Source organism: Rhea americana, unplaced genomic scaffold (assembly GCF_003343005.1).
Source record: "Rhea americana isolate MKP2758 unplaced genomic scaffold, rheAme1 scaffold_286, whole genome shotgun sequence".
In the NCBI taxonomy this organism is placed as follows: Eukaryota; Metazoa; Chordata; class Aves; order Rheiformes; family Rheidae; genus Rhea; species Rhea americana.
In genome coordinates this window covers 381,160-405,561 of record NW_028186408.1, presented here as the reverse complement: position 1 = coordinate 405,561, position 24,402 = coordinate 381,160, and the positions used below count along the sequence as shown (strand labels likewise).

At 43.2% G+C, this 24,402-nt stretch overlaps 2 protein-coding genes and 1 non-coding gene across 4 annotated transcripts; 2 read left to right on the top strand and 1 right to left on the bottom strand.

Annotated features, from left to right (window-relative positions):
- The first annotated feature begins 59 nt into the window (after positions 1–59).
- Positions 60–198, top strand: LOC146593650 (small nucleolar RNA SNORA7). The gene has a single exon (XR_014896346.1). It is a non-coding gene; the product is annotated as a small nucleolar RNA SNORA7 (small nucleolar RNA).
- Positions 173–1,754, top strand: RPL32 (ribosomal protein L32). The gene is made up of 4 exons (XM_085308882.1): positions 173–196; positions 265–365; positions 681–862; positions 1,580–1,754. The coding sequence occupies exons 2-4, from the start codon at positions 270–272 to the stop codon at positions 1,707–1,709; spliced, it is 408 nt and encodes a 135-aa protein (XP_085165008.1). The 5' UTR covers positions 173–196; positions 265–269; the 3' UTR covers positions 1,710–1,754.
- Positions 1,755–2,161: 407 nt separating this feature from the next.
- Positions 2,162–23,876, bottom strand: LOC146593648 (cullin-associated NEDD8-dissociated protein 1-like). 2 transcript variants are annotated; one of them, XM_085308878.1, is made up of 15 exons: positions 23,686–23,876; positions 20,854–20,997; positions 16,922–17,076; positions 15,070–15,193; positions 14,151–14,407; positions 13,437–13,542; positions 12,650–12,795; positions 10,469–10,761; positions 9,166–9,307; positions 6,471–7,976; positions 6,010–6,105; positions 5,129–5,298; positions 4,769–4,933; positions 3,903–4,010; positions 2,162–3,705 (listed from the first exon to the last, which is right to left on the bottom strand). In XM_085308878.1, exons 2-15 carry the CDS (start codon positions 20,991–20,993, stop codon positions 3,478–3,480), a joined length of 3,636 nt encoding a protein of 1,211 aa, XP_085165004.1. In that variant the 5' UTR covers positions 20,994–20,997; positions 23,686–23,876; the 3' UTR covers positions 2,162–3,477. The 2 variants fall into 2 exon arrangements, with proteins under 2 accessions (XP_085165004.1, XP_085165005.1); XM_085308879.1 differs by lacking the exon at positions 23,686–23,876 and adding an exon at positions 20,113–20,184 and having other exon boundaries at positions 20,854–20,935.
- Between the last annotated feature and the right edge of the window lie 526 nt (positions 23,877–24,402).

Genomic DNA, 24,402 nt, shown 5'->3' with positions numbered 1-24,402 from the left:
GGGGGGTGATGAGAAAAATGTCTGTGAGCGCTGTTGTGCACCTTGTCTGACTGATGTGTGACCTCCCAGGATCGCATCTGGAGAGCTGTCAGTACTCTTCCAGCTTCGGAAGCGGGAGGGAAAGGCACTGCAGAGGAATACCCATTCCCTCGCTAGCTTTAAAAGTGGCTAGTGAGCGGAAGATAGTCTGCTACAGGTATGATTGGAATAACAGATCACTGCTTTGTTGCATTCTTTTTCTCACACTTGTTCTGTTTTTCTTAGACACCATGCCTGCTCTCAGACCTCTTGTGAAACCTAAAATCGTCAAAAAGAGGACCAAGAAGTTTATTCGCCATCAGTCTGATCGCTATGTTAAGATCAAGGTAAAATGTCCTTTGACATTGTTCAGAAAATGAATTAATAGGAAAATCAAATGTGGATGCTTTTAGGATTTGTATGATTGCTTAGGGCATAAATATCAAGTGTTTGAAGTAGGGGTAGCGCTGTTCTAAGGGTGAGTCCCTGCCTTCAGGTCAGAATGGGCCGGGTGTTAGAATATTAAAACAGCTTGGAGTGATGGATCTTTTTGGGGGGGAGGGGGGAGGGCTGCTTTTGGATGGAGCCGTTACTTCAGTGCAGGCATTTTCATGCTGGTTTGTTCTCATAACTGGCTGTTCAATACTTCTGTGTTTCCTCAGCGTAACTGGCGTAAACCAAGAGGTATTGACAACAGAGTTCGCAGGAGGTTCAAAGGTCAGATCTTGATGCCAAACATTGGTTATGGGAGCAATAAGAAGACAAAGCACATGCTGCCCACAGGATTCAGAAAGTTTCTGGTCCACAATGTCAAAGAACTTGAGGTGCTTATGATGAGTAACAAGTAAGTTCACGGATCTCTTGCGTATTCCACGTACTTGTTCGAGACCGTTGCTGGAGGGTCTGCCCTCTGCTTTGGTTCCGTGCTGCTCTGCTGCCGCTGCCAGATGCACTGACTCCCCTCCTGGGACGAGGAAGGCAGCGTGCAGTCTGGAGGGGCAGAACTGTGGGCAGAAGACCGGGGAAGTGTTTGCTCTTAAGAATGGGAAGGTTTGTTGGTGCTGCAAGGAGAAATTTTCTGTGGCAGCGCAGCTGCTGGGAAGCATACACGTGACTTCCCAGGGGCTGTCAAACCTGGATGTTCAGCTAACCATTACCATGGTGGCAACAGCATTATACACCCATCTTGGTAAAAATAGTGGTCAGAACTGTCGTTTCGTTTCTGTTAACACTCAGGCCTAAATCCTGTAGCACTTGCTTCTTTCAAATGAAAGTGGTAAGAGTGATAATTTGGGGGAGAATGATATTAAAAACTCTCTATTTAAGTCTCTTCATTCTCAAAAAAGTTGAGCAGGGGGTAGCGCTGTTCTAAGGGCGAGTCCGTGCCTTCAGGTCAGAGTGGGCCRGGTGTTGGAATACAGAGCATGTGGCGTCTTTTTTTTGTGCAGTAAAACTTGCACRATCTGCTGCGCTGACAACAGGGCATCTCCTGAGCAACTGGCCTGCTCTGCTGTCAGAGTCCTGGCTTGAGGTTCGCTTGACACGCGCGCTGTTTCCGCAGGTCGTACTGCGCAGAGATTGCTCACAACGTGTCTTCRAAGAACCGGAAGATAATTGTGGAGAGAGCAGCTCAACTTGCAATCAAGATCACCAATCCAAATGCCAGATTGCGCAGTGAAGAGAACGAATAAATGTCTTCTGCAGCTGAGATGTATTTAATAAAGAGTGAAAACAAACTGTAGTGAATTGTTTTAGATCGCCAAAGGCAAAGACTTCTTTTTTGCCTGTTCCCAGCTGGGGTAGCAGCCTGCTTTTGAGTACTTCTGTTCTGAAGAGCGCTGCAGGCAGCAGTACGTCTCCAGTTGCAAACTATTTTGTGCTCACTGTCTAACACTGGTCTTAGAGCAGTGTACTTTGTTCAGTATTTCCTGCTGTGATTCAGCTGTTTGCTTCCTTTTAGATACTCCACCAAATAACCTTAGGAAAGTAGGACTAGGGCTGTATCCCATGGTTGAGCCAACCATAGGGACTGAAGTCTTAGTAGAATGAAAGCAAAGGCAGATTATTTGCTTTTCCTGTGCTCTCTAGGCTGCTGGCAGCAATTTGTAACTTTGCTGTGATTATTAATGAATCCAGAAGTGCATGCAGCTTCATAAGTATATTTTTATTTTTTTTTTTGATACCACTCAAGCAGAATGGATGTTCTTTCACACTGCGCTATAAATAGTTTTCACATCAACCACTCTTGTCAAAAACAGAAAAATGAAAGCTTATTACAAATCCACAGCTACAAGAAGGGTGTCATGGTGGCCTCATTCTCTAATTAACTATTACATTCTCTCGTGTCTCTTAAAAGGCTCTTTTCCTGTGCAAAGCAGAATTTGAACAAGGCAGCCACTTTAAGGTAAATTTTCAAATTATGAAAGCGCCAGCACGGAGTGCTTATATTTTTACAATGCTAGTTAATGGCCTTCGCCTGTTTTAGTGCTGTGACACTAGTATATTGAATAGCAGCTTTCCTCAAAAAGCATGCATTTTTCTTTCTTTCATTTAATGACCAAAGTTCAGCATTTACCAGTGCTTTGGTATGTGACTGTGCAGGTGGCTAGTCCTGCAATAGAAACACTGAGCTGCTCAAAAGGGAACAGCTATGCCCTTGTTTAACGTTAAGAAATACTCATTGGCAGATTAGTTCTGTAATGCAATCAAGTAGATCTCTTTTGGAAGACAGCTGATTGAGGTATTTATTTTGCACAGTTAAAACTGTAATAATGGCAGTCAAGCATGATTGTTTTGTATCACCCAAACTTTGCAGAAATACTAAAATACCAGCATCACACTTGTGACTTTTGTCCTACGTACAATAGCAGGGAGCCTGGGTGATAAGTGTTCTCAATGTGGCTCATGCAGCTTAGCTAGTTCTTTAACACAGTCCCCTCTTTTAAAATTGGGATGAAATTAGGATGTTCATCACCAGTTAAATACATGACTTAAAATTTTTAGCCATGTTATTTAGTGAAACAATTGAAACACATTCTTCAAACAATTTGGGGTAGAAAGTGCACGTGCAGAGTTAAAAAAAAAACCCAACAACTACTACTTTTTGTACCGCAGCAGGGAAGCATTCCAGGAAACGGTCTCCATTTTTAATACTAAATTTAGATTGCCTTGTACGCCCTTTAATAACTTGCTGACAAATCAGTATACTTATGTTTTTCATTCCATTCCCTACGTATGAACACATTTTCCTAGACTCGTATATCTTGCTACAACTCAGTGAGGCGTCCAGCTCCTGCGCGTGCAGCTGGATCCAGCCATTCTCTCCTCGGCGCACAATGACTTGCAGGGGCTCTCGCAGTTGAGACCAGCTCAATGACATTCTYCCTTAGCCCATCGATGAAGGATCTGTTACGTTAATGCGTTATGAGGACAGGAAGGTGATGGGCGTAAAACAGAATCTTAACTCATGTCCATTGATTCTGTGGTGGATAAGGAGGCAGAATCCTTCTGAATGCTTTCAAAAAGTGATGCCATTTCAGGATTGGATCTGATTTGAGAGGAAAATTCAGCCATCGCTGGACTTTTTTCTACTTCAGGGATTGTTAGGAGAGCAGCTACTGCTCTCATTGCTGATCGCTTCAATTCATCCTGCTTTTCAAACTCCTGTTTCACGGAACCAGCTTTTACCTAAAAATCCAAAGCAGTGCTTTAGCAGGGATTCAGAAAAGGCTATGCAAGCACAAAGCACAGACAYTGAACGAGCAACCAGAAGGATCTGGAGAGAAGGCTGCTCAGAAGCAATACCCAGAGCAAAGGCCAGCAGCACAGGTGGCTTCTTTGGCAGAGTCCACCCATACCATGTCATTTTTCCCGTGTGTTCTTACCTTTGTGGAACAGGTTGCCCGGAGGGGCTCGATCAGTCTCTCCAGCCTTTGCAGAACCGCGTTAGGGCAGAGTGTGGACAGGCGAGCCAACATGATGAARGTCAGCATCTAGACAGACAAGGAAAAATAGAACAGGCCTTGCTTCGCAACACCCTCCAGCCCCGCGGCTGAGCGCTGATACTGTTTACGGACACCCACGCGCTTGTTCTCCCTGCATTTCCATGCTGCTCGTATGGTGCTTGTTTCACAGCACCTGTCCTGGAATGGTTTTCTTTCCTTTATGCTTGGGGTTTTATAACAGTTTTGGTATTACTGGGGGGAACGTACCTGTTTAGAAGCTGATATACACCAGTTGCCCGTTGGGGCTCTGGTCCCAGGTGTGTATGTATGTCATCCTCTAAAGTTTCCCTAAAATCCGACAGCTTGCGAGAGAAATAGCTGCATTCACCATAGGGGTTGTGCCATTGTTGTACCCATTTCTAAGYGGATATCAAGCAGTGGGAAAAGGATGTAGTACTTCCTACCAAGCTAYGAGACCATCCACAACGCTGATGTTTTTTTAAGATAATACTGCTGGTCATACAGGGCAACTGACAATGCACTGATATTTTAGATAGAGTTAGGTACTTTTCCTATAAAAGTGGCTACATCAACATTGTATTTTCAAGGCCATCAGAGTCAAAATACAGCTGGAAAATGTTTTGGTGAAAGGTTGCAGCAGCTACAGAGAACAACAGGAAAGCAGCATGACAGGGACATTCTACACCATGGCTGCACATCAGCTCAGTTCAAGACCAGGTTCCCAAAGAAGTAAGTAACATCAATTACTTCCACCACCCTCCAGCAGTTAAGGGAAAGGCACCTACCCGAATGTCATAGTGATCCTTCAGTCCATCCTCCACGTGATTCAGGTACTCATAGATATCCAGCCGGTCAAGGCAGCTTTCCAAGAGCGTATACATGCATTCAAAAGCAGCTTTCCTCACATCCAGGCCATCATCCACTGTGTGCTTGAATGGCCCCATTTCTACCTTAAACGAGAAAAAAATGCAGCTGGTCACCTAACAGCAGACAGGGAAACCACTTCATGCCTCACGTGCTTCTCCCCACCCTGCTGAGCCCAGCTGGTTCCAATCTCAGTGCCCAAATGCATCACATACATTGACCTCAGCTTCACGTGCATTGAGCCACTGCTGCACTGCACTTGAGCCAAACCAATGACATACCTCCCGGATGAGTTCCCTCCTGACCTTCGTCTCATTATACAAGCTGGGCAGAACTGCGTTTAGCAAATCTCGGATTAAAGAAGGTTTGTTGTGAGCAGCAGAATTAAACATGGCTAAAGCCACACGTCGAACATTCAAGTCTGAATCCTGAAGAGTTTTTAAAAAGTCACCTTTGGGATAAGAAGACACAAATCAGTCCTGTCACAGTGGTTTAACAGTTCTCCAAGAAGCACTTGCTCATGAACCAAGACCACCACCATGTATTTCAGGGAGCCTGGATATGAAACCATCTATGGCAAAGTAACTCTAGGGGCACAGTCTAACAGAGCTATTAGAGAGGCTTTCCCTCCCTTCATTTGGGATATAGTAATTGGAAGAAACAYGACCTATCTGCATTTGGGCTTAGAACAAACAGCATGCTTCTAGCTACCATGGACCTCATCCTAAAATCGAAACAGAAGCCTCACTATTCAAGGAAGTCTTTTTACTAATTGCTCTGATTACACTTCTCTGAAGCAGGAGGCTCAGTTTTGTACAACAGATCCAAGATGCAGGCTCTGTAGGCAAAAGTCTGTGTCAATATAGTATATATTTTCAAGATCCTTGTCTGTGTGATATTTGACTCATAAACTGAAAAGCAAGGGCAATTTATGCTCCCCAAAAAACTCTGTCATGAATGGAACATGCCTGAGAGCAAAGTATCAGACCATTTAACAAGGACTCGCACGACAATGTTGGTCTTTAATCTCAAAAGCAAAGAAACAAGAATGAAAAACTGGACTGGATTAGGTTCACATAGGTGTGAGAAATCCCTAGAGATCTGCTAAATGATGCCTGATGCTTAATGTTCCCAGCTCACACCACTGTTTCTATTAGCCCACCTATGCAGCCTTTCAGGAGAGCATCAATAGGCTGAGGCTGGTCTGCAATTGTGAATTTGACTGCAGTTACGACCGTGCTCCGGGCATGTGGAGAACCTGCAATAAAGATGGAAATTAAAAAAATAATTAAAAACAAAAAAAAGTGAAAGGTCAGAGGACAAAATCATTGCTGTATCTTTAAAGTACCTAATCTGCTCGTTTACACTACACATGTAATGAAGAGGTAAGAACAGAGGATCTGTTGTTTAAATCCTGCCYCGGCACAACCTCTGCATGTAGTACCTGTTTCTAACCTCCTCCTCCACCCACGCAACCTGGTAGTCCTCTGAAACCCCTTTTCAAAGATCCCTCTTGCTTCCTTCTCACCTCTGCAGACTGGCTTTGCTCCCTGTTGTACCCACCAGCAGTCTAAAAGAGGATTTTCCAGCAAAACAAGGCACTTCTAGGGCCCTTCCCATTACCTGACGACAGCTGCTTTTTCAGTCGAGGCAGTAATTCGGAAGGGTTCACCAAAGTCAGTTTCCCTAAGCATTCGGCCACCACATTGCGTGTCCCTTCCTCTGTGCACTCACAGTGCTTAAAAAGCAAAGCCCAAATATCTTCGACGTAAGGTTTGAGGCTGTCTGCTGGGGAAGAGCTGATGACTTCTTTCAGAGAGTGCAGCAGGAGGTACTGCCTTTTGGGCTGGCTTCCAATCTCTTTCAACATGAAGGGAAGATACTCTYTAAGGTTCCCAACGCTGACATTCCCCAAGGCATAGGAAGCAGCAGATTTTACCTCTTCGCTGGGGGAAGTGAATGCTTCCAGGATGACCGTTTTGAGCTCTTTCTGTGCACTGAGGTTCATGGTGCGCCCCATCTCTGCCAGCGAAAGGAAGGCTAGCACTTTAACAGCAGAGCTGGATTTGGGGTTTTTTACATCCTGGATAAACTGGTTCACTACCCCAGGGGCTTCTTTGGGGCAGGCTGAGGAAAGGGCTGCCACACACTTTGCGACAGAGTGATAAGCCTGTTTGTGTAATGTTACCGACGCCCCAGCTGAACCCGAGGAATATATAGGTGCATTCAGGTGCTTCATCAGCTCCGAATAACCCATGGTGGCTGTCTTTGTCAAAACCAGAGCCTGGAAGAAATCTATGATAGCATTCAGCGCCCCTCCCTGCAGCAAAGGTGAGTGGACAAGCTGAAAGATTTCAGCAAGAATTGAACCGCTGATCTTAGAGATGGAGGATGGACAAACCTTAGCTAAGGTAGTAAGGAACATGATAGCCACCTGGGAAACATGCATGTCATTCTCACTAATTAAAGCAGGGAGTTCCGTTAGGACTGACTCTATCATGGCAGGCTTGAGGCTGTCACTGTAGTTCTTCACTAGGATATCCAGAGCAGTCAAAGTGCTCAGTTTCAAGGCACGTTGATTCTTTCTCAGGAAGGAAGCTAAAATGGGGAAACCTTCCCCTAGAATGGGCCTTAAGTCTATTTTAAGTGGAGAACTAGCAATTAAAGTTAATGCTTTGACTGTTGTCAATCTGGTGATTTCATTTTTGAGCCTCTCCAGAAATATCTTCAAGGTTGGCTGGAGATCAGTGCTTAAATGGTCTCCCAGATTGCAGATGATTTGTCCCATGCATGAGATCGCTCGCTCTTTCACTTCCTGATCGATATCAGCTGCTTTCAGTCGCTTCAGAGTACCAGAGAATAGGTCTTTCACATAGGGTTTGGCATCAAAAGTGCAAGATTTATCCAAGGGCCTGATAACTTTCACAAGTTGCTGGGTGACCAGTAGAGCTTCTGAAGTGATCTTATAAAAGGGGTCTCCAATACAGGTCACAACTGGAGGTAGCAGGGTTTTGATATGCGGATGAAATACCTCTGGCTGGTGGTTGCAGAGGAGGACRTGAAGGAAAGACAGTGTATCAATCCTCATGTTGGAGGAGCTGGATTTATCAGCCAAGGAGAAAACAATACCTGTGCAAAGAGACAAGGAAGACTGCTGTCTTATTTCTTCAAGGGGCCTTGTAATAAAAGTGCTTCCCTAAATCTTAAATAGCTGGACACAGTTGGAAACTCTTTTTCCCCCCCACCCAAAAGATACATACCCTTAAACAGGGTTACTACCTCTGCTGTCTTTCTGCTTTCAAGGAATTGACAATTCAGACATAACTGTTCTTCGTAGCAGCCCTGGATGATTGGCTACAAAAACTTTTTAGAAGGCTGATTAGAAAAGTCATCTTGGGCTGAGAMGAAGAGGAATTGTTAGTGAAGTGCAAATAACTATGATAAAATGGCAAGAAATTAAGATGGGGAAAATCTAGTCTGAACACAAGGCACTCCACGCAGCAGGAACGTTTCTTCATAAGTTTATTCATCTGTGGGAAATCTTAAAAAAAAGAAGCTGAGGCTCTAATGTTTATCTAGCTTTAGAATGCCTCTTAGTACTGTTAAGAACATAACTGGACCATTAAAGATGGAATACCCTTTTAAGAAGGGATATGCTTCCAAATCCAATTTCTATGGACATATTTATGTTTCTCAGAAGACTGACCAGAAACATTTACAACAATCCTGCTTGCCAAACCCAAAGTCATGTGCTGACTGGTTTGAATACATTGTGGGGTTTTTTTTGTTCATTTGTTTTTGTACTACGTTTTTTTTTGGCAATTTACTAACACATAAGAGGGAGGTGCGCAGATTGGGTCCACTGACAATCACAGGAGACTTTTTATGTCTTTATTATACATTCATATCAAGAACCAAGGCAGGACCTTAGTATTACAAGTCGGTCAGCAGTCTCAGATGTTTCATGAACTTCCAGGCAGGGAAATCTCAAACACTGGAGGAATGTATCAGCCAATACAAGTAATTTTTAAAATGCCACTACATTTTATAAGACAAAAATATCACTAATGYGTTCCTGATTGCAGCAGGTTAGGAGACGATTCCAGCCAGTTTCAATGGAAGCAGGAACAGGCCTGCCTAAATGCATCTTGTCAGAGAACTGTGGAAATGAACTTGAAATACTTACCCTGGCCTTCAGTGAGACCAACAGATATGGGCAAAACCAGAACATGCAGGGAAGGAGCACACACATTACCAGAGATATGAATGAATTAAGCCAACCCCACTCCTTCATCCCTAGCCCACAGACAAGCTTTACCAGGCACTAGTGCAGGGATGTGATCTGCCAGGCAACCAGGAAGAACATTAGCCAGTTCTGTCAGGAGGCTGAAACAGCCCTGTCTGGATTTAATGCTCTTTTCTTTGAGCTGCTTGTGCAAGGCCTTGACAATGCTGGGAACCTGCAGTTTGGAAAAGCAAATGAGAAAGAAACACATCAGTCATCCCAGTCTCTCGGGCACAGAGCTATGCTGCCAAAGGCWGAGCCAGAGGCACTAACAGTACAGCAAGAGAACTGAAAGGGAGCCAGCAAGAAACAGTCCAATCGCTCATCAGAGCATAGATTAAGGATGCATTACAGAAGATTGTAGAATTTCAAAGAAAAATCTTGCAAACAGATCCCTATGCAACCCTTTCTGAAGTGAGTATGATCTTCTAATAAGGAAGCTTAAAGAAGTGCACCAAATCAAAAACCAAATCTAATTAAGGACTGAGGTGCAAGTTATTTAAATAAATATATCTCAAACATATAGAAGATTTATCAGTTAGATTTTAAATCTGCTTCAAGGCACTGACCAGTCATTAGTAGCATTAGCCAGAAAAAGCTTCTCTCAYAGGCATAGTATTCTATAGTAATACTCTTCTTTCCAGTATTGCTTCCATCTTCTTCTAAAATGACTTGTATAGACCATGACAGTAGGAGGACCCTGGTCAGAATCCCGATCAACACATGTGGCTAAATCATCCTGACTGTATCCCTCCAGTATATTTCTGAATTAAAACAGCATGTAATAAAAAAACAAACAAACAWATCACTTCCAACATTTCCTTTAGTTTGATCAGCAATGGTGTGCAGTCTCTGTACACAGCCACAGCAAGCTGTTCTGGAGCCAACTGGCTGTTCTCCCATAACAGAGCTGCATGTTGTGATAACYTTGCTGGTTGGATCCAACCATTAATAAGCTTCCAATGGCTAAAGCCTGATACATTTATACCATGATTCATTCAATGAGTTCCTGAGCAGCAGCTGGAGCAACTGTCAGGCAATAGACTGGAATTTCACCCAAAGGCTAATGTCTCTTACACAGTCTGCAAACATATTTCAGAGACTAACCCAGGGGCCAGTGTAGATTACACCTCAGGGGTCTCTCCATGGGAATGGTGGGARGAAAGCAGACAGCTGTTACCCTGGGAGATTTAGTCCCCACTGATTGTGCATCCAAAGGCTCCTTTAACTGACTGCGTTCTCAGGCTTAGCTACTAGCCACATTAATTGACAGCACAATATCTATTTSTTCTCATTGCTCTCTCGATTTAATCCAGTTGACCATCTCCTCACACACCTGGTTCTGAAGCATTGTGAGGGGAACATCATCTTTGCCAGTGACATCTGAAGCATGCAGCCAGCTCTGAATAGGCAGTGTTTGCTTCAGCAAGGAGACATAAGCACTGAAGACGTCCGCTTTGACATTCTCCTCCCTCTCTTTGAATCTGCTTATCAAAACTGGGGAAAGGGTTTTGTAGAAGTCCTGGAGGAGGTCRTGCCTGGTGCTGACAATGGCCTCCAGGCACTTTGCTGCAGACCTGCGGACTTTCCAACTGATGTCATCATCATCGCTGTACTCATCATCGCTTTCTGGAAAGGAATCAAGAGAAAGCGAGGTACACTGTTACAAGACAACCAGAACAAGAAGATCACTCAGTGCCTCGGAGTTTCCCTCTCCAGCTACTGACCCGACAAACAGATGCCACACGTATGTGGGAACATTAGGGGTGGATTATCTGTACAATCTCTACAGACATCATTATGCATTAGGACAGCTGATATGAGTCAGGGCTGCCCTGTACTGATGTGAGCTCAGATCCGTCTATCCCTAGTAAGGACTGACAGAGAATAAACCTCAGTATTGCTACACCTGCTGGGAAGGCCACTCCAGCTCTGGCATCAAGGCCTTTGTTATGAAGGTGGAATGAGATTCCCAGACGCTGGAGCCAGAAATAAGTATATATTTGTTTTAGAAACTGCTAAATGGCACAAAACTATGTTACAATATTATTAGCAGAACATTTAACATATCCTCCAGAAAGCTGGCCAGTAGCTTACCTCAATTAGTATGAAAGTAAACAAAAATGCTTTTCTTCAAGGGACTACGACTACTACAAAACACCTACCATCCATTAAAAATAGTTGTGTCTACAATATTTACAGGCTGTGTTAAGTTGCARTGAAACTGTTACATCTAAATTGCAGCCTTTCATTTAAAATAGCAGTTAAGCATGTATCTTTTCCTGCAGAAAAAAAGCAAATAACCTCACAAAGGCAAAGGTATAGTTTCTGTAGCTTCTAGGTGACAGCAAGGATGAACTTCGTCTGGCTGTTGATTTCAGGGACAGCGTGCATACATGGAAAACAGCTTAGCAGATGGAGAGACAAGAGAAAGAATCACAGAAACCAAGGAAAGGTTCCAGCCTAACAAACCAGCATGGTTCTGACAAACACGGACAGAGGTTCTGGCTGGGAAAACTTGGAAGCAATGAAGTCCTGATTGTCTGCCTGATGTTACAAGTGGTCAGGGAAACAGGAGTTTGTCCATTCTGTAAATAAGGAAGATCACATCAAAGAAACTCCTCATTACCTTTCCAATTCTCATTCTAGCCAGAATAAACTACAAACATTGGCTAGCTGCCAGAGTTAGAAAAGGTAATGTTGCATGGCACTCCAGTAGACATAGTGAGAACAGTARGTAATTGTTTTACTGCAATTTCTAGATTTGCCTGTAACACCTTTCTTTTCAAAAAATACCGTTTTGTCAGGACCCCAGTAAGGAACCTCCTCACTCATATATGCCAGATGGGCTATCCAGACAGGCAGGAATCTTGTGTTACACCTGCATTCAAACCACTGGTTCAACCAGCAGAAGTCCAGACCAGCCAAAGAGCAAAGAATGACACAGCTTATGCTTCCCCATAGAGGGGCTGTTGCCTGTGCATATAGATATAAAACTAACTACTTGGAGCAGGGGCTGGAGGTCTGCCTGGCAGGCTGCAGGCAACACTGGCCTCTTTGGGGGGCAAAAGGGAGTGTTTCCAACAATCAAGATGGTAAAGCAGCTGCTTCTCAGGATTTCCAGGTATTAAGCCTGGCTGGCTGCTGAATGTGCTCTGAGAGACACGTACAATCAGCAGGGTCAGCAAAGGCAGTGCTTTCTTGATCTAGCTCTCTGCGAAGCTAGTTCACAGTATGAGTTTCAGCATCTCCCCCACTGCCTTAGGCAAGCAGAGATCTGAAAAGCTTGTCCAAAAAAAAAAAAAGTAAAACTAGCAAAACCAGAATCATTGCTGGAATTCTGTACATACAGCTGTGTTATCACTGTGAAATTAAAATAATCCATTTAAGAGAATTAAGACAGTTGTCTTAACATGGATCTGAATGGGGATAGGCAAGTGTAACATTATGAATGCAGAGAGAGAACAGGAAGGGGAGAAGCGTTCTGCTGAGTACAGTCAACCTCACAAGCAGGCACCTTGCTCTTCATCCTCCCCATTTTCAGTTTCCATCATCTCCTCTTCCTCCTCCTCATTATCATAGTTGTAGTTTGGGTCAAAAGTGATGTATTTCAAGCACAAACCCATCACATTAGGGATGTGAGGGTCAATTTCCTTTGGGCACCTATCAAGGCAAATAAAAATCCTAAGAGTTAATAAATCCAAGAATAAGCAATTTCMCATATCCTAATAAAACAATTCATCTCAAAAGGATCCCAAAACACTTAGCAAAATGTTTAAAAATTTTGTTATTAAACTAGAGCTTCTCCTTCCCACAGTGCATGAAGTAAGATCACATCCCCCTGGAGAGGATGTAATAATTTCTGTAAGAGGAGGGGGGAGGGGAAATCACCATCTAATTCAGTTCTTCCCCTGCCACAGAAGAGAACTTCAGCAGCTCTGTAGGACTCCTTCTCCAAGGCAAGCACAGAAATTCTGACCAAATGACTGGAGAGCTGCAGGTCAGCAACTTCTGTACCTGAACCACCTTCCTCCCACTCCCTTCAGGCACTAGGAGCAAGACAGTCCCTTCTTGCTGAGGGATCCTCCAAAAACAAGAAAAGCTTCTACTCCTGCAAAATCAATACAGAAACATCCACRCACATGCTGAGGAAAAACAGCTCATGCACTCCAGCCCAACTCCGCATGTAAAAATGGGATTTCAYTCCTGGGCTGTCTTTTTCCCACAGCAATACATGCAAGAAAACATTGAACCCTGGATGCTGAATGCAGACATATACAACAAAAGGACATGGAGGCACACACCTTCTCACAAAAGACTCGAAAGCCTGAAAGCAGTACTCCCTCAGCTCATCGTCTTCCACGTTACAGTACTGAACAATTAGAGGAATTATCTTCTCCAGATGTTCTCCTGGGAAGCACAAAGTAAGCAGCAGTGAAAATCATTCCAGCTTTCACTTATCTAAGCAGCTAACAGCTTAGCCATCTGCCACTTTCTTCTCATGCCCAAAAGTGCGTTCCTTCCCTGGACCTTACAGGCAAGGAGTTGGCAGCCCAAAGACAAGCCTAGCACGGATTTTCAGCATTCAGCTCCTGTCCACTGCTCCCAGCACCTTGTTGTCATTCTGGTCACGGAAAGAGAGCTGTGACTGGAAATCTTCTAGGACCTAATCTCAGCTCCTGCAGGTCTTTTAGGCAAGTAACACAATATGCTGCCTCTCCATTTCTCCTCTCATTTAAAATGGGGTGAATCTGCTGCCCTATTTCACAGAGGCGTTAAGATCAGGGGAGTGCTGCAAGACCTTGAGATAAAAGGCACTACAGAAYGGCCGCCAGAGAGTTAGTTCAGTGTCTCCTCTCTTCCTAGTGGAGATCAGAGAGCCAAATCAGAACCCCAAGGGGAATCACAAAGCACAAGCACATAACGAATAGAGTGAACACACTTCTTTTACTACTAAAAATGAGCTGCTTTAAAATATATGCGTGTTTTTCGGCATCATTTCAAGCTACTCATCCTACCTATGCGGTGCCCAGCCTGCCTACTAATGCCAGCAATACACTGGATGTAAGTCCTGGTGGTAGAAGTAGACTCGTTCCTCTTCAGCTCAGCAAGCAGATGCTCTGTGAGCTCCGAGAAGATGTTCCCACTGCAGGTYAAGACAAGATGACCCAAGGCAATGATGGCCCTTTTGCGCACTGCCAGCCTGGGGCTTGTCAGCTGGGGAAGGAGACAATTCAGGATGGAGGAATGGAAAGAGTAGAGTGTCCCTCCTAGTCTGCAATCAACAGAAAAAGACAGAAATTAAAAGTCAGATCTTCAGGGAAAAAGCCTCCGTTGCCAGCACAAGGGAAATGAAAGTCCCTCAGCTATGAAGACTTCATGCATTTTCAAGGSGGAAAAAAAGCCCTAAAACAAAACAAAAAAAGGGGAGGGAGTGGTTTTAACACTGACTTGTTAACACAGGGAAAGGTTACTTGTCTTCATCATGGAAGAGTTTAATTTTGACTCCTTCTGGATGAACTGAGGTTTTGTTGATAAGGTCCTGTGTGCAGCTGACACATGACACTGTCACTCTGACTTACGTAATAAGAGAAAAAGGCAGCCAAGGTGGTGGTGGGGGAATGCATATGTGATCAGATCACAGAGCTAAAATAAACTTCCCTTCTTTTCCCTCACCCTTCTCCCTGCATTTACTTGAACTRAGCTTCTGTGGGATACTTCACCACTGTTACTGCTATTCCCAAAGGGGCTTGACATGTTGTCTCTCATCCCTGCTGGGGAATCTGCTCTGCCAAGATATTTCCCCAGTAGCAGTCGACAAAAATTCTTTATTTCTGAGTCCTCAGAGTAAGATTAGGGAAATACAGAAATCAAAAGCAAACCCATAAAGTGCACTCCCCTGCAGTACATAGCTGCCAGAAGAAAATCCTTTGCTACCTGCTCAACATATCTGACAGGATGTCAAGCGCCTCCAGCTGCACAGATACATCCTCCTGCTTGCCAATGGCTCCTGTCAGCTGGGCTGTGATCTTTTTGCACACATTTGCTGTCATGGTAGAGCCTACAAGAGAGACATTTTTCCTTGCTGTCAGTTAGGAAAACAATTTTTATACTRCTAAGAACCATTCAATCCCTCCTACATTAAAAAAAGAAATCATCGCAGGGAGAGCTGACAAGAAAAGTAGCGCTTGCTTGAGACAGGGGACAGACGCTGGAAGCAGCAAGGTATCCCCCTGGGGTATGGCGCATTAACTCTTTGGAAGAAGCTTCTGCTCTTGGAGAGTGCCTTTTACCATCGAACAGTCTGGCTGTCTCACACAGCTAGCTCCCAGGCCCATGCAATGCTGGAAGCAGAGCTTCCAGTTCAGTTTCAACAGATCAAGGTTTCCTCCATGGAAACACTACTTCTGACAAAAATTGTTTCTCAGTTCCACAATGAAATTTAGGGGTAAAGCTAGACAATCTGTCCCAGAACAACATATAGCCCAGGTTCAAGGATGTGCTGAGATTACAATCACAGTCTTGAACCTTGATCTCTTACAGTCCAGGTGAGTGCCCAGACACAAGTTTGGTCTTCCTGCTGGGGTGGGCCTGTCCCAACATTGTTTGTTTGTTTGTTTGTTTTCCCCAGGGTGTTCAGCGTAAAGCATGAGCAGCTTCAGATTCCACAGAACTTTCAACAGAAGGGGCAATTGCTTCCCTTCTGAACACTACCTTTCTGAGCACTACCTTTCTGTCGCAACAGAGACACAGCAGAAGTGGAGCATCCTAGGAGTATCATCAACTGCTGTACCAGCACTGAGAAAGGAGTCCATCTCAGACACACAGTGTTGGGCTGTTATTTCAAACTTCCCCTTTGCTCCAGCCAGTACCACAGCAAGAATGGGCACACGGAGCAGGGTAAGGGAGAAAGAAGCACACAGGGAGATGTCCAAACTCTCCATTTTGCAACAAACTCGCATGACTTTTGCTGCCTTCCACCCACAGAGTGTCAATCCCAACTGCTAAGGAAATCTATTCTATTGCTGCRCTAAAACAGTTTCAGTTCACATGATGTATGTTAAATGAAGACTTCTGAAAGCATGGCTACCAAGAGCTTAACATTTTGCAGAAACTGAGAGAAAAATTCAGCAAGTATTTGCATACTAATCCCAGTTCACCTCTGAAGCCAAAATCCATAATTGATATCACTGCCACAGCCACCTGCCATGAATGAACAAAAGAGGCACGAGATGGCTGCAGAGGCAGCTAGCTTAAATCTCTGGGCACTTCAGACATATACTGAAGAACTGCTGCTGCATTTTTGGGATACCTAGCTCTGCACAAAGCAGAAGCAGCCAGGGCAGCTTTGGAAATTCCAATGACCTCAGCAGGGCTGCAGACAGGAGGTGGTGCAGTGCTGGCACTGCCGATGTGGAGATCAAACAGCCCTGCCAGGCTGCCTAAACAGCAGTATTTGAACCCAAGTTGAATGCATTGGGATCTTGGGATCACTATATACCGAAAAAAAAAGGAAAAAAAAAAAAAGAGGATTTCTGCAAGAATTCTGATGCAGTTTCGGACTGAAGTGTCCTTATGGTGACCAACTCAAGAGTTTTCATTCTGTCTCATCTTTAATTACACTGATATCTCAGTTTCAGCTTATCTTTCCTCCTTATTCCACTATYTGCAGTCTAACAGGGGAAGGAGAAATCTCTAACGTTTAGGCTCTGAACTACACTTTTTTCTGTTTCCCAAAGGCTGTGATTCCCTATGGCTTCAGWCTGGCAAACAGGGGCAGATGTTTTACCTGTAGAAGCTGGTGGCAGCTCTGAGATGACAGTTTTCAGCCCAATGCTGGAGATGTCCCTCAGCTGTTCCTTGTCTGATAACATGTTTGTACACAGCGTATCCACAATGGTTTCCACCTGGTATTCCTTCACTTTGCCAACCAGTGGGCCCAGACTGTGGGAGGAGAAGTCAGTGAGACTGAACAGAAAAAGGGCTGCTCTCCACTGTCAGAAGGGACAGATCAGACTCACTCCTCAAAGAGCAGCTCAATCCCAAGTACAAATATTGCCAAAACATCTGTATGGYGTACTGATACCCAGAAGTACATGTTATGCCTCTTGGCTCGTGTACTCCATGTTCTTGCCTCAGTTAACTACATCAGCCTTTAGGGAGCTTTAGATCAGATTTSCAGGAAGATACTTAACTTACTGCAAACATAAGGCCAATTAAGATCTTAGTGGAAGAGCCAGCTCAGAAATTGTGACACAGAGACTTAGAATGAGACTGACCATGTTAAAGAGAATAATGGTAAAATTTAGAGTAAGGTTTTGAAAAATATATCAAAAATGCCGAATGGATTTGCACATGTAATTAACCACCTATTGCCCTCTGTCACATGTCTGAAAACCTCTACTTGAGCTAGTCTCTGAATTACAACAGATGGAAGACTTGATTTGAGTAACAGCTTCATTTCCCTGCACATTTTTTTTTGAAAAAAAAAATTGTTAAGAACCTACATTTCCAGCTGGTAAGCTTGGATTCAAAATTGTGCATAGAGTATTTGTCAGTATTTGCTTGCAATTATTTACTTTTATTTGCACCTGTTTACAAGGTAACTACTTAAAATGTGAAGTCTAAACTGTATTTCAACAAATCATATGTTGCAGCTTTCCTCTCCTAATCAACTGGACTTAAATCTTTGAAAAGTGCTTTTGTTTCCCATGAATATTCTGTACCCCCTAAGAAATTACTCTTTCACAAACCAGCAAATTTGTTTGCTAGAATATTCATAAGAAATGAACACAGATGAGTGGAAACATCACACTGCATGGGAAATTCAATCCTTCTGTTGTAATAAACATCTATGGAAAACACACTGAATCTGATTCCAAACCTGACAACATGTTGCTATTCAGCAGGTGAAGTRACCTTGTCCATGGCTCCACGACCCACAAGTGACAGAGATCCACACCTTCCTCTCCCACCAAAGGTCTGCCTAGCTAGAGAACTGGAGCTCTAGCTTGTAGATTACCACCACCAGGTAATTCTTGATGCTCAAGTCAGGATTATTTTGGTAGGATTTAGGCCTGAATAGAGATTCTCAACAGGTGCTACATGTATTTTTCTRTTTCCCATGGGCTGCTACCACCTGCAGAGCAGTAGCTGCCTGCTGTAGCAGTGAGGTGGCTGCACTTTAAGCCCCCAGTCAGACATGGGATGTTAATCACTGCTTGCTCCCTTCCTTGTGGGAACTAGGCAAAACTGAGTGGTTGAACTGAGTATTACAGATCTTGTCCTYCATATTCAGAAAACCCATGAGAACCAAACATTTCCTTTCCTATCCATTTTTTCTCAACAGGGTTCTGAAATTTTAAAAATATCTGCTGTTCCAGAGCAAAAATATATTCAAATAACAAGTTCCAAAAGGTTTTGGTTCTTTTTTCCTTCTCTCAGTATGCTATGCACATAGTCAGGTGAAAATGGAGTGAAAGAAAAGACTAATAATCTTTTCTTTCCTTTTTTTTTTTTTAATGTTATCCAGAAAAGACAACTGGGACTAGAGTTCTTTGGCTGAATACGCTGCATAATACTAGGCATAGCCACTGCTCCCTGGGGATTATAAAAGCAAGATGCCTATACGGCCTGTAAAGAAAGAATACTAGCTTTTCTACAGAGTCCATAAAGAGATAGACATGCAGGACTCCCAACAACACAGGTTCTGCTCCCAGAGTCAGTGGTAAAAGTCCCAAACTTCAGTGAGAGCTGAATGGGACTTTCAAAACATGAGCCTCGATGACTTGCATTTTGTTAAGAGCTGTATGAGAAGACATGGTGCTAGCACTTCACAACATTCACTTCTAGCAACAGTGTCTTTGAACAAAAGTACATTCCTCCCCCCCTTTTCTTTTTGGTATAATTCCAGTAATGCAAATTGTATGGAACACCCATGGACAGGCACAAGTCCCCTTCCTAGTATGCCACAACTACTCCTAACAACTTGCTTAGTAAGCACTATAGGCACAGTGTTTCCCAGAGTTCACAAATCAAATGCACATAGAGCCCGTTCTGCACAAGATTATTCTTAAATTCAACAATCAGGACAATAATAGCTATTTAGAGTCAGAGTATCTTCTCTGAAATATGAGAGTTAAAAATATACAAAATAGTAAGATTTTGTGCAAGTGAAAACCGTTTTCAACCCTACATCTGAAAATACAGAACAGAAAAGAGCTGATTGTTATCCCTATTTTACAGGCAGGGAGACTGAGGCATAGAGAAGCTGAAGAAGTGGTCTAAAYTGGGGAGAGGAGGAACCAAAACACAGGACCAGGAACAGGACAGGTTTGCATCTGAATTTCAAATTTGGGAGGTTTTTTGGGTGCAAACTGCAATTTCAGCTTTCCTCTGAAGAAATAAAACCTTTGTTTTAGATGATAAAAATCAACTGTGAAACCTTTGAAGTGGCTTCCTAACTTACTCCTGAATCCTTACGTAGGTGGCACAGATCCATGCTTGGGCCTATTTCTATTGCCAGTGTCCTTCAAAATGTCACACCTCCTCCTTCTTAGAGATATTTGCCACCTGATTGGGAATAACTGACCGGCCATTAGCTGTTTTAAGTACTTCCTAAGTTACGGAAAGAAAATATTACTGGTTTCATTTTGAAGCTTACTTTCTAATTATCACATTCTGAATGAATTCGAGATCGTAATAAGTAAAGTTAATAAAGCCATAGATAAGTAGGCAAAGAAATTTCTCTTTCTTTCAGTGCCCAACAATTTATCTTTAAAAAATAGAAGGAACAAACTCAAGACAAGAACAGGGCCAAAACAGGTGGGGAAAAATCAGGGTAGTGGAACTCAAAAAGAAAGAGCCAAAGGTCACAGGTTACAGGGATAGAAGCAGTATAAGATTAAAAAGAAAGGAAGAGAARTAAGAGCCACAGTAGGAAAGAATACAGGAACCCAAAGTTGTCTTTAAATGGCCCACCTTTCTGGAGCCCTGTGCGTGAACTGACCCATTCAATTTCATTTCTAGAATGAACACTCCCATTTAGATATGCTGGGGGAAAGAGACAGGAAACAACATGTCAGCAGTAGGATCACTTAATCAGAAGATTCAGTAATAAAGGGACCTTCTGCTTTTTAAATTTGAGTTAAAAATATTAAAATGGTCAAAAGCAAAGCTATGGCACAGACTAAACTTGGAGACTTGGAGACGAAGTAGAAAACCAAGTGCATTATAAGCTTTAACGGAAATGCCTTTGAAGAGTAGGACTCAGAATGCCTGAAATTCAAATGCCATTTTTCAAAGCGTATATGTGTCACCAATTTAACACCATCTCTAACAAAGACAGGACCACAGGGAAATTCAGCACTGGATTTCAAAGCCCTCCAAAACAAAGGCACTCGGTGTCCAAAATTTTTATCTGGACTACTCTCTGAAGAAATAAAATCTTAGGCATGTTATTTTCAATGTAGTAAAGTTTGTAATATAAACACTGAAATGCTTCCAAAATCATCCTGCTTCACAAAGATACCTGTACATTCACTCTTTCTGAGTATCTACAGAGACTGCTGTGCCTTGCATGAGAAGGAAAGGCTCTTACAAAAGGAGGTTTGAGGAAGGTGCCAACACTGCAGGGCCAGGCTCCACTCTAATGCACTCTCTGGAGTCTGTGACAGTTTCAGCACTGCCAAGAAATACAGTAATTACTGCTGAGGCTCTTACCACTTGACAGCAAGGTTCTGTACTTCCCCATTTTTGTCCTCCAGCAATTTCAAAAGCATTTTCACAACTTTTTTCTCGCTGTCTTCATCTAGCTTTATAGAATCTTTCTGCAGTTCCATCATCAAGTCATTGGTGGCCATAAATCTGAAACAACATACAGCAATGGTGGATTGGCTGATATACTGACACAAACGCATTTCTAGAGATTAGTTTGGAGAATTAAATTTGATGAATAGCGCATGTATGAAAAAACACTTCCAAGCAGTAACATACAGCCCTTTGCATTATGCTGAAAAATAAGGTACAAATAACCATTACTATTTTACAATGGAAAACTCAGAGGTAACAGCTGAAAAGGACACAGCTGAGGAAGCCATAAAAATAAGAAATATACACTATTTCCCGTTTTCTCCTCTCCTAAAAACGCTTAGTAGGGATAGGGTAAACTAAGACTCTAAAATCATCACTGTGGGATCTCACTTGTATATTTTGTCTCAGTGACTCCAAACCAAAATGACTAAGGATGTTAGAAAAACTTTTTTTTTCTCCCCAATTCCTTTGAAAATGAGACTAAGGTCTAAGAACACACCTAGCTGTGTTCTTTCTGGCTTATGTATCACTGACAAATTCTTTGTTACTAGCAATCAACTAGCTGATCAACCAGCAATTGATTAGACCACTACAACAGGGAGCAGTAAGCAGCTCCAGAACTTGACTATGAATTCTGAGGATAATGTACACACCAAAACAAAATTTAACCTATCCTTTTCTGGGACTAATGTTTATACCACTAAAACAAATAAATGTTCAGAACAGCTAAGATACAGTTGGTCTTTCCATACAAGAAAGGGATGGGATAATGAATTCTGGGCTTCCTCTCCAGTCCTATTTTCTACAGTTGTATGATCCCACACATGGAGATGGCCTATCAATCTAAAAAAATGAAAAACAAAGTCATGCCTCCAAGGAAACTACACTTTAAAACTTACCTAGGCTATATTTAGCTTTCCATTGTTCAGCCCAGTCATTGCTTGCTTATATGCTTCTGCTCCTTGGAGCCTTCCCTAACCAAAACAGTAGCGTCATCCATACACTCARCCTCTTTCCTCGCTTAGTTCCCTTCGAGAGGTTTCTCTTTATTCCAGAGAAAAGATACTAAACATCTTGCTGCACTGAGATATTGCTAGTGAAGGATACACTGCTGCAAACAGCACACAGGYTTTTTTTAATCACTTGGGTCTGAGACAAATAACAGATGCTGCATTTGTGCTGCAGCTTCTATTGAAAAAAAACAGTACAAAACTTACTTTCCTCCAGGATACGTGCAGCCTCAACCATCTMATTTTCCCCCTTTGGATTCTTTGGTGTCCCTTTACTAAGAAGCACTCACCCGCTCTTTATTCACTATTCACAGTCCAATTAATTATATTCAGACATGATTAATAATATAAGGTAAGCAATGGCAGCAAGGACCATTTCTGATTGCACTTTTTTCTTGCACGAGCAGAATCAAGTCCTGTATTTATCATTCCAGCTTAGAAAGACAAAAARGAATCCTAGCTTGCTGTTTGTCCCTATTATAAAATAATATTCACTATGTCAAAATCAGTATTGGGAAGTTCTAGAAAGCATCTATTTTCCTGGGAGTAGGATTATAAAAGGTGCTAGTATAGAAGTCTGAGGTTGTGAAAAATGTATAGTTACCCTCTATTAGTTCTGTTCCAATGTTAGCCCCAGCACAGGGATGAATGTCTAACAGGAAGCACGGAGAATGCACTCTATTTCATTTACCAGATGACACCTCCATTTTAAATTAGGCTGTGATCTAATTCATTCAGCAGTTAAAAGCCCTAATGTGCCAGRGCAACTTTTGTATCTTCAATATTCAAGCTTGTTCTCCAGTAGTAACTAGGTACATGAGGGAACTGGAGACAGTTGTGTGTTAGATAACCAGCCAGAAATCCAAAATGAGAAAAATAAAGGAATTTGGAACTATAATTTTAACAATATGCTGTCTATTTTTGATTCAACGAGAGCTATTAAGTCGCACTTTCCATTCACCATCTGCCTAGGACAAGCATAACCAATTACAGCCACAGACTGAGCAGAACCTGCCACAGCAACACATGCAGCCTTCAACTTGCTACCTGCTGTCATCCTGCTCACAGGTCCCTCAAACTGGTATATAGATCTATTTATGGGACAGAAGCACATGAAACCCTGTCCTGTAACTGAAATACGTCCAGCCATGCAACAGAAAATAACAGGCCCGCATTTGATCATGCGTTGAGGAGAAACATTTCTGGAATCATCATCGATGATCATCATAGAACGGTAAGGTTGGAAGGGACCTCTGGAGATCATCTAGTCCAACCCTCAGCATAGCCCATACRGGGATTGAACCCACAACCYTGGCATTAGCAGCACCACGCTCTAACCAGCTGAGCTAAACCTGTCCCCCAAGCAACCCTATAAAGTGACAAATGCCATGCTGGGCACATCTTGTGTGCATATTAACTGTAAATTTCTTAAACAAACTGTTAATGCAACTACTCCATCATTGACTTCCTTAAAAAGCACCAAATATTTAGCACCAGAAAAATATCAGCAGCCTTTGTAAAAGTCACTCTACATTCAGGATATCAAGTCTGCCAYAACTGTTACCTTCCATGCTGACATGCCGAAAAACACCAGCTCRTGGACAAAAATCTTTCATATTTGTTGTTTTCGACTTTTTTTAATAGAGCATCTTTAAAATCAAGCCACTGACCCCAACACTGTCTCTTTTTTTTTTTCCTACTGACATGAACAAAAGCAATAAAAGTATCTTACTCCTGTTAAGGAGGCATTTTGGCAATGGCAAAGTATTTTCCTGTTGCACAGAAATAGCTCCTAAAGCAGTCCAAACACAGTCAATATCTGCAGCATCCACCTTCTGGGTGACACTGCCATTCAGATCATTGTCTCCCAGCCTTTACAATATATTGACCATCTAAATTTTAGGGGGAAAACAAATCTTTTTTGGCTGTGATATACTTCATTTGCAAACAAATAAGCACTTAAAGATTAACCTAGCTGTTACTACTTTTGTTCCCATTTCCACTTTGTTGCTTGTTCACTCGTATTATGCTGTGWTACACTCGAGGGAGGGGGAAATCCCTGATGTCCTGCTTCCCTCCTCTCAGCCCCAGAGGGTCCTTCAGGGCAGGGTGGTCCCCACGCAAAGACCCTTCCCCACCACCCCCCCCGGCACAGGGGGCCTCCCAACACGAAGTGCAGGGCATGCCCCTAACAGAGGGGCTGCCCCAGTGCGGGACCCCCAGAGCAGGGCATGCCCCGGTGCAGAGGGCACCCCCAGAGCAGGGCACTTCCTAACGAAGAGGGGTCTGCACCACGCAGGACATACCCCGAAACAAAGGGGACCCCCTCTAGGGCACGTCCTACCTCCCCAGGCCAGGTCCTACCCCCCCTCCCCGAGCAGGGGGGGCCCCAGTGCAGGTCCTGACCCCCCCCCAGCAGAGGGGACCCCAGTGCAGGTCCTGACCCCCC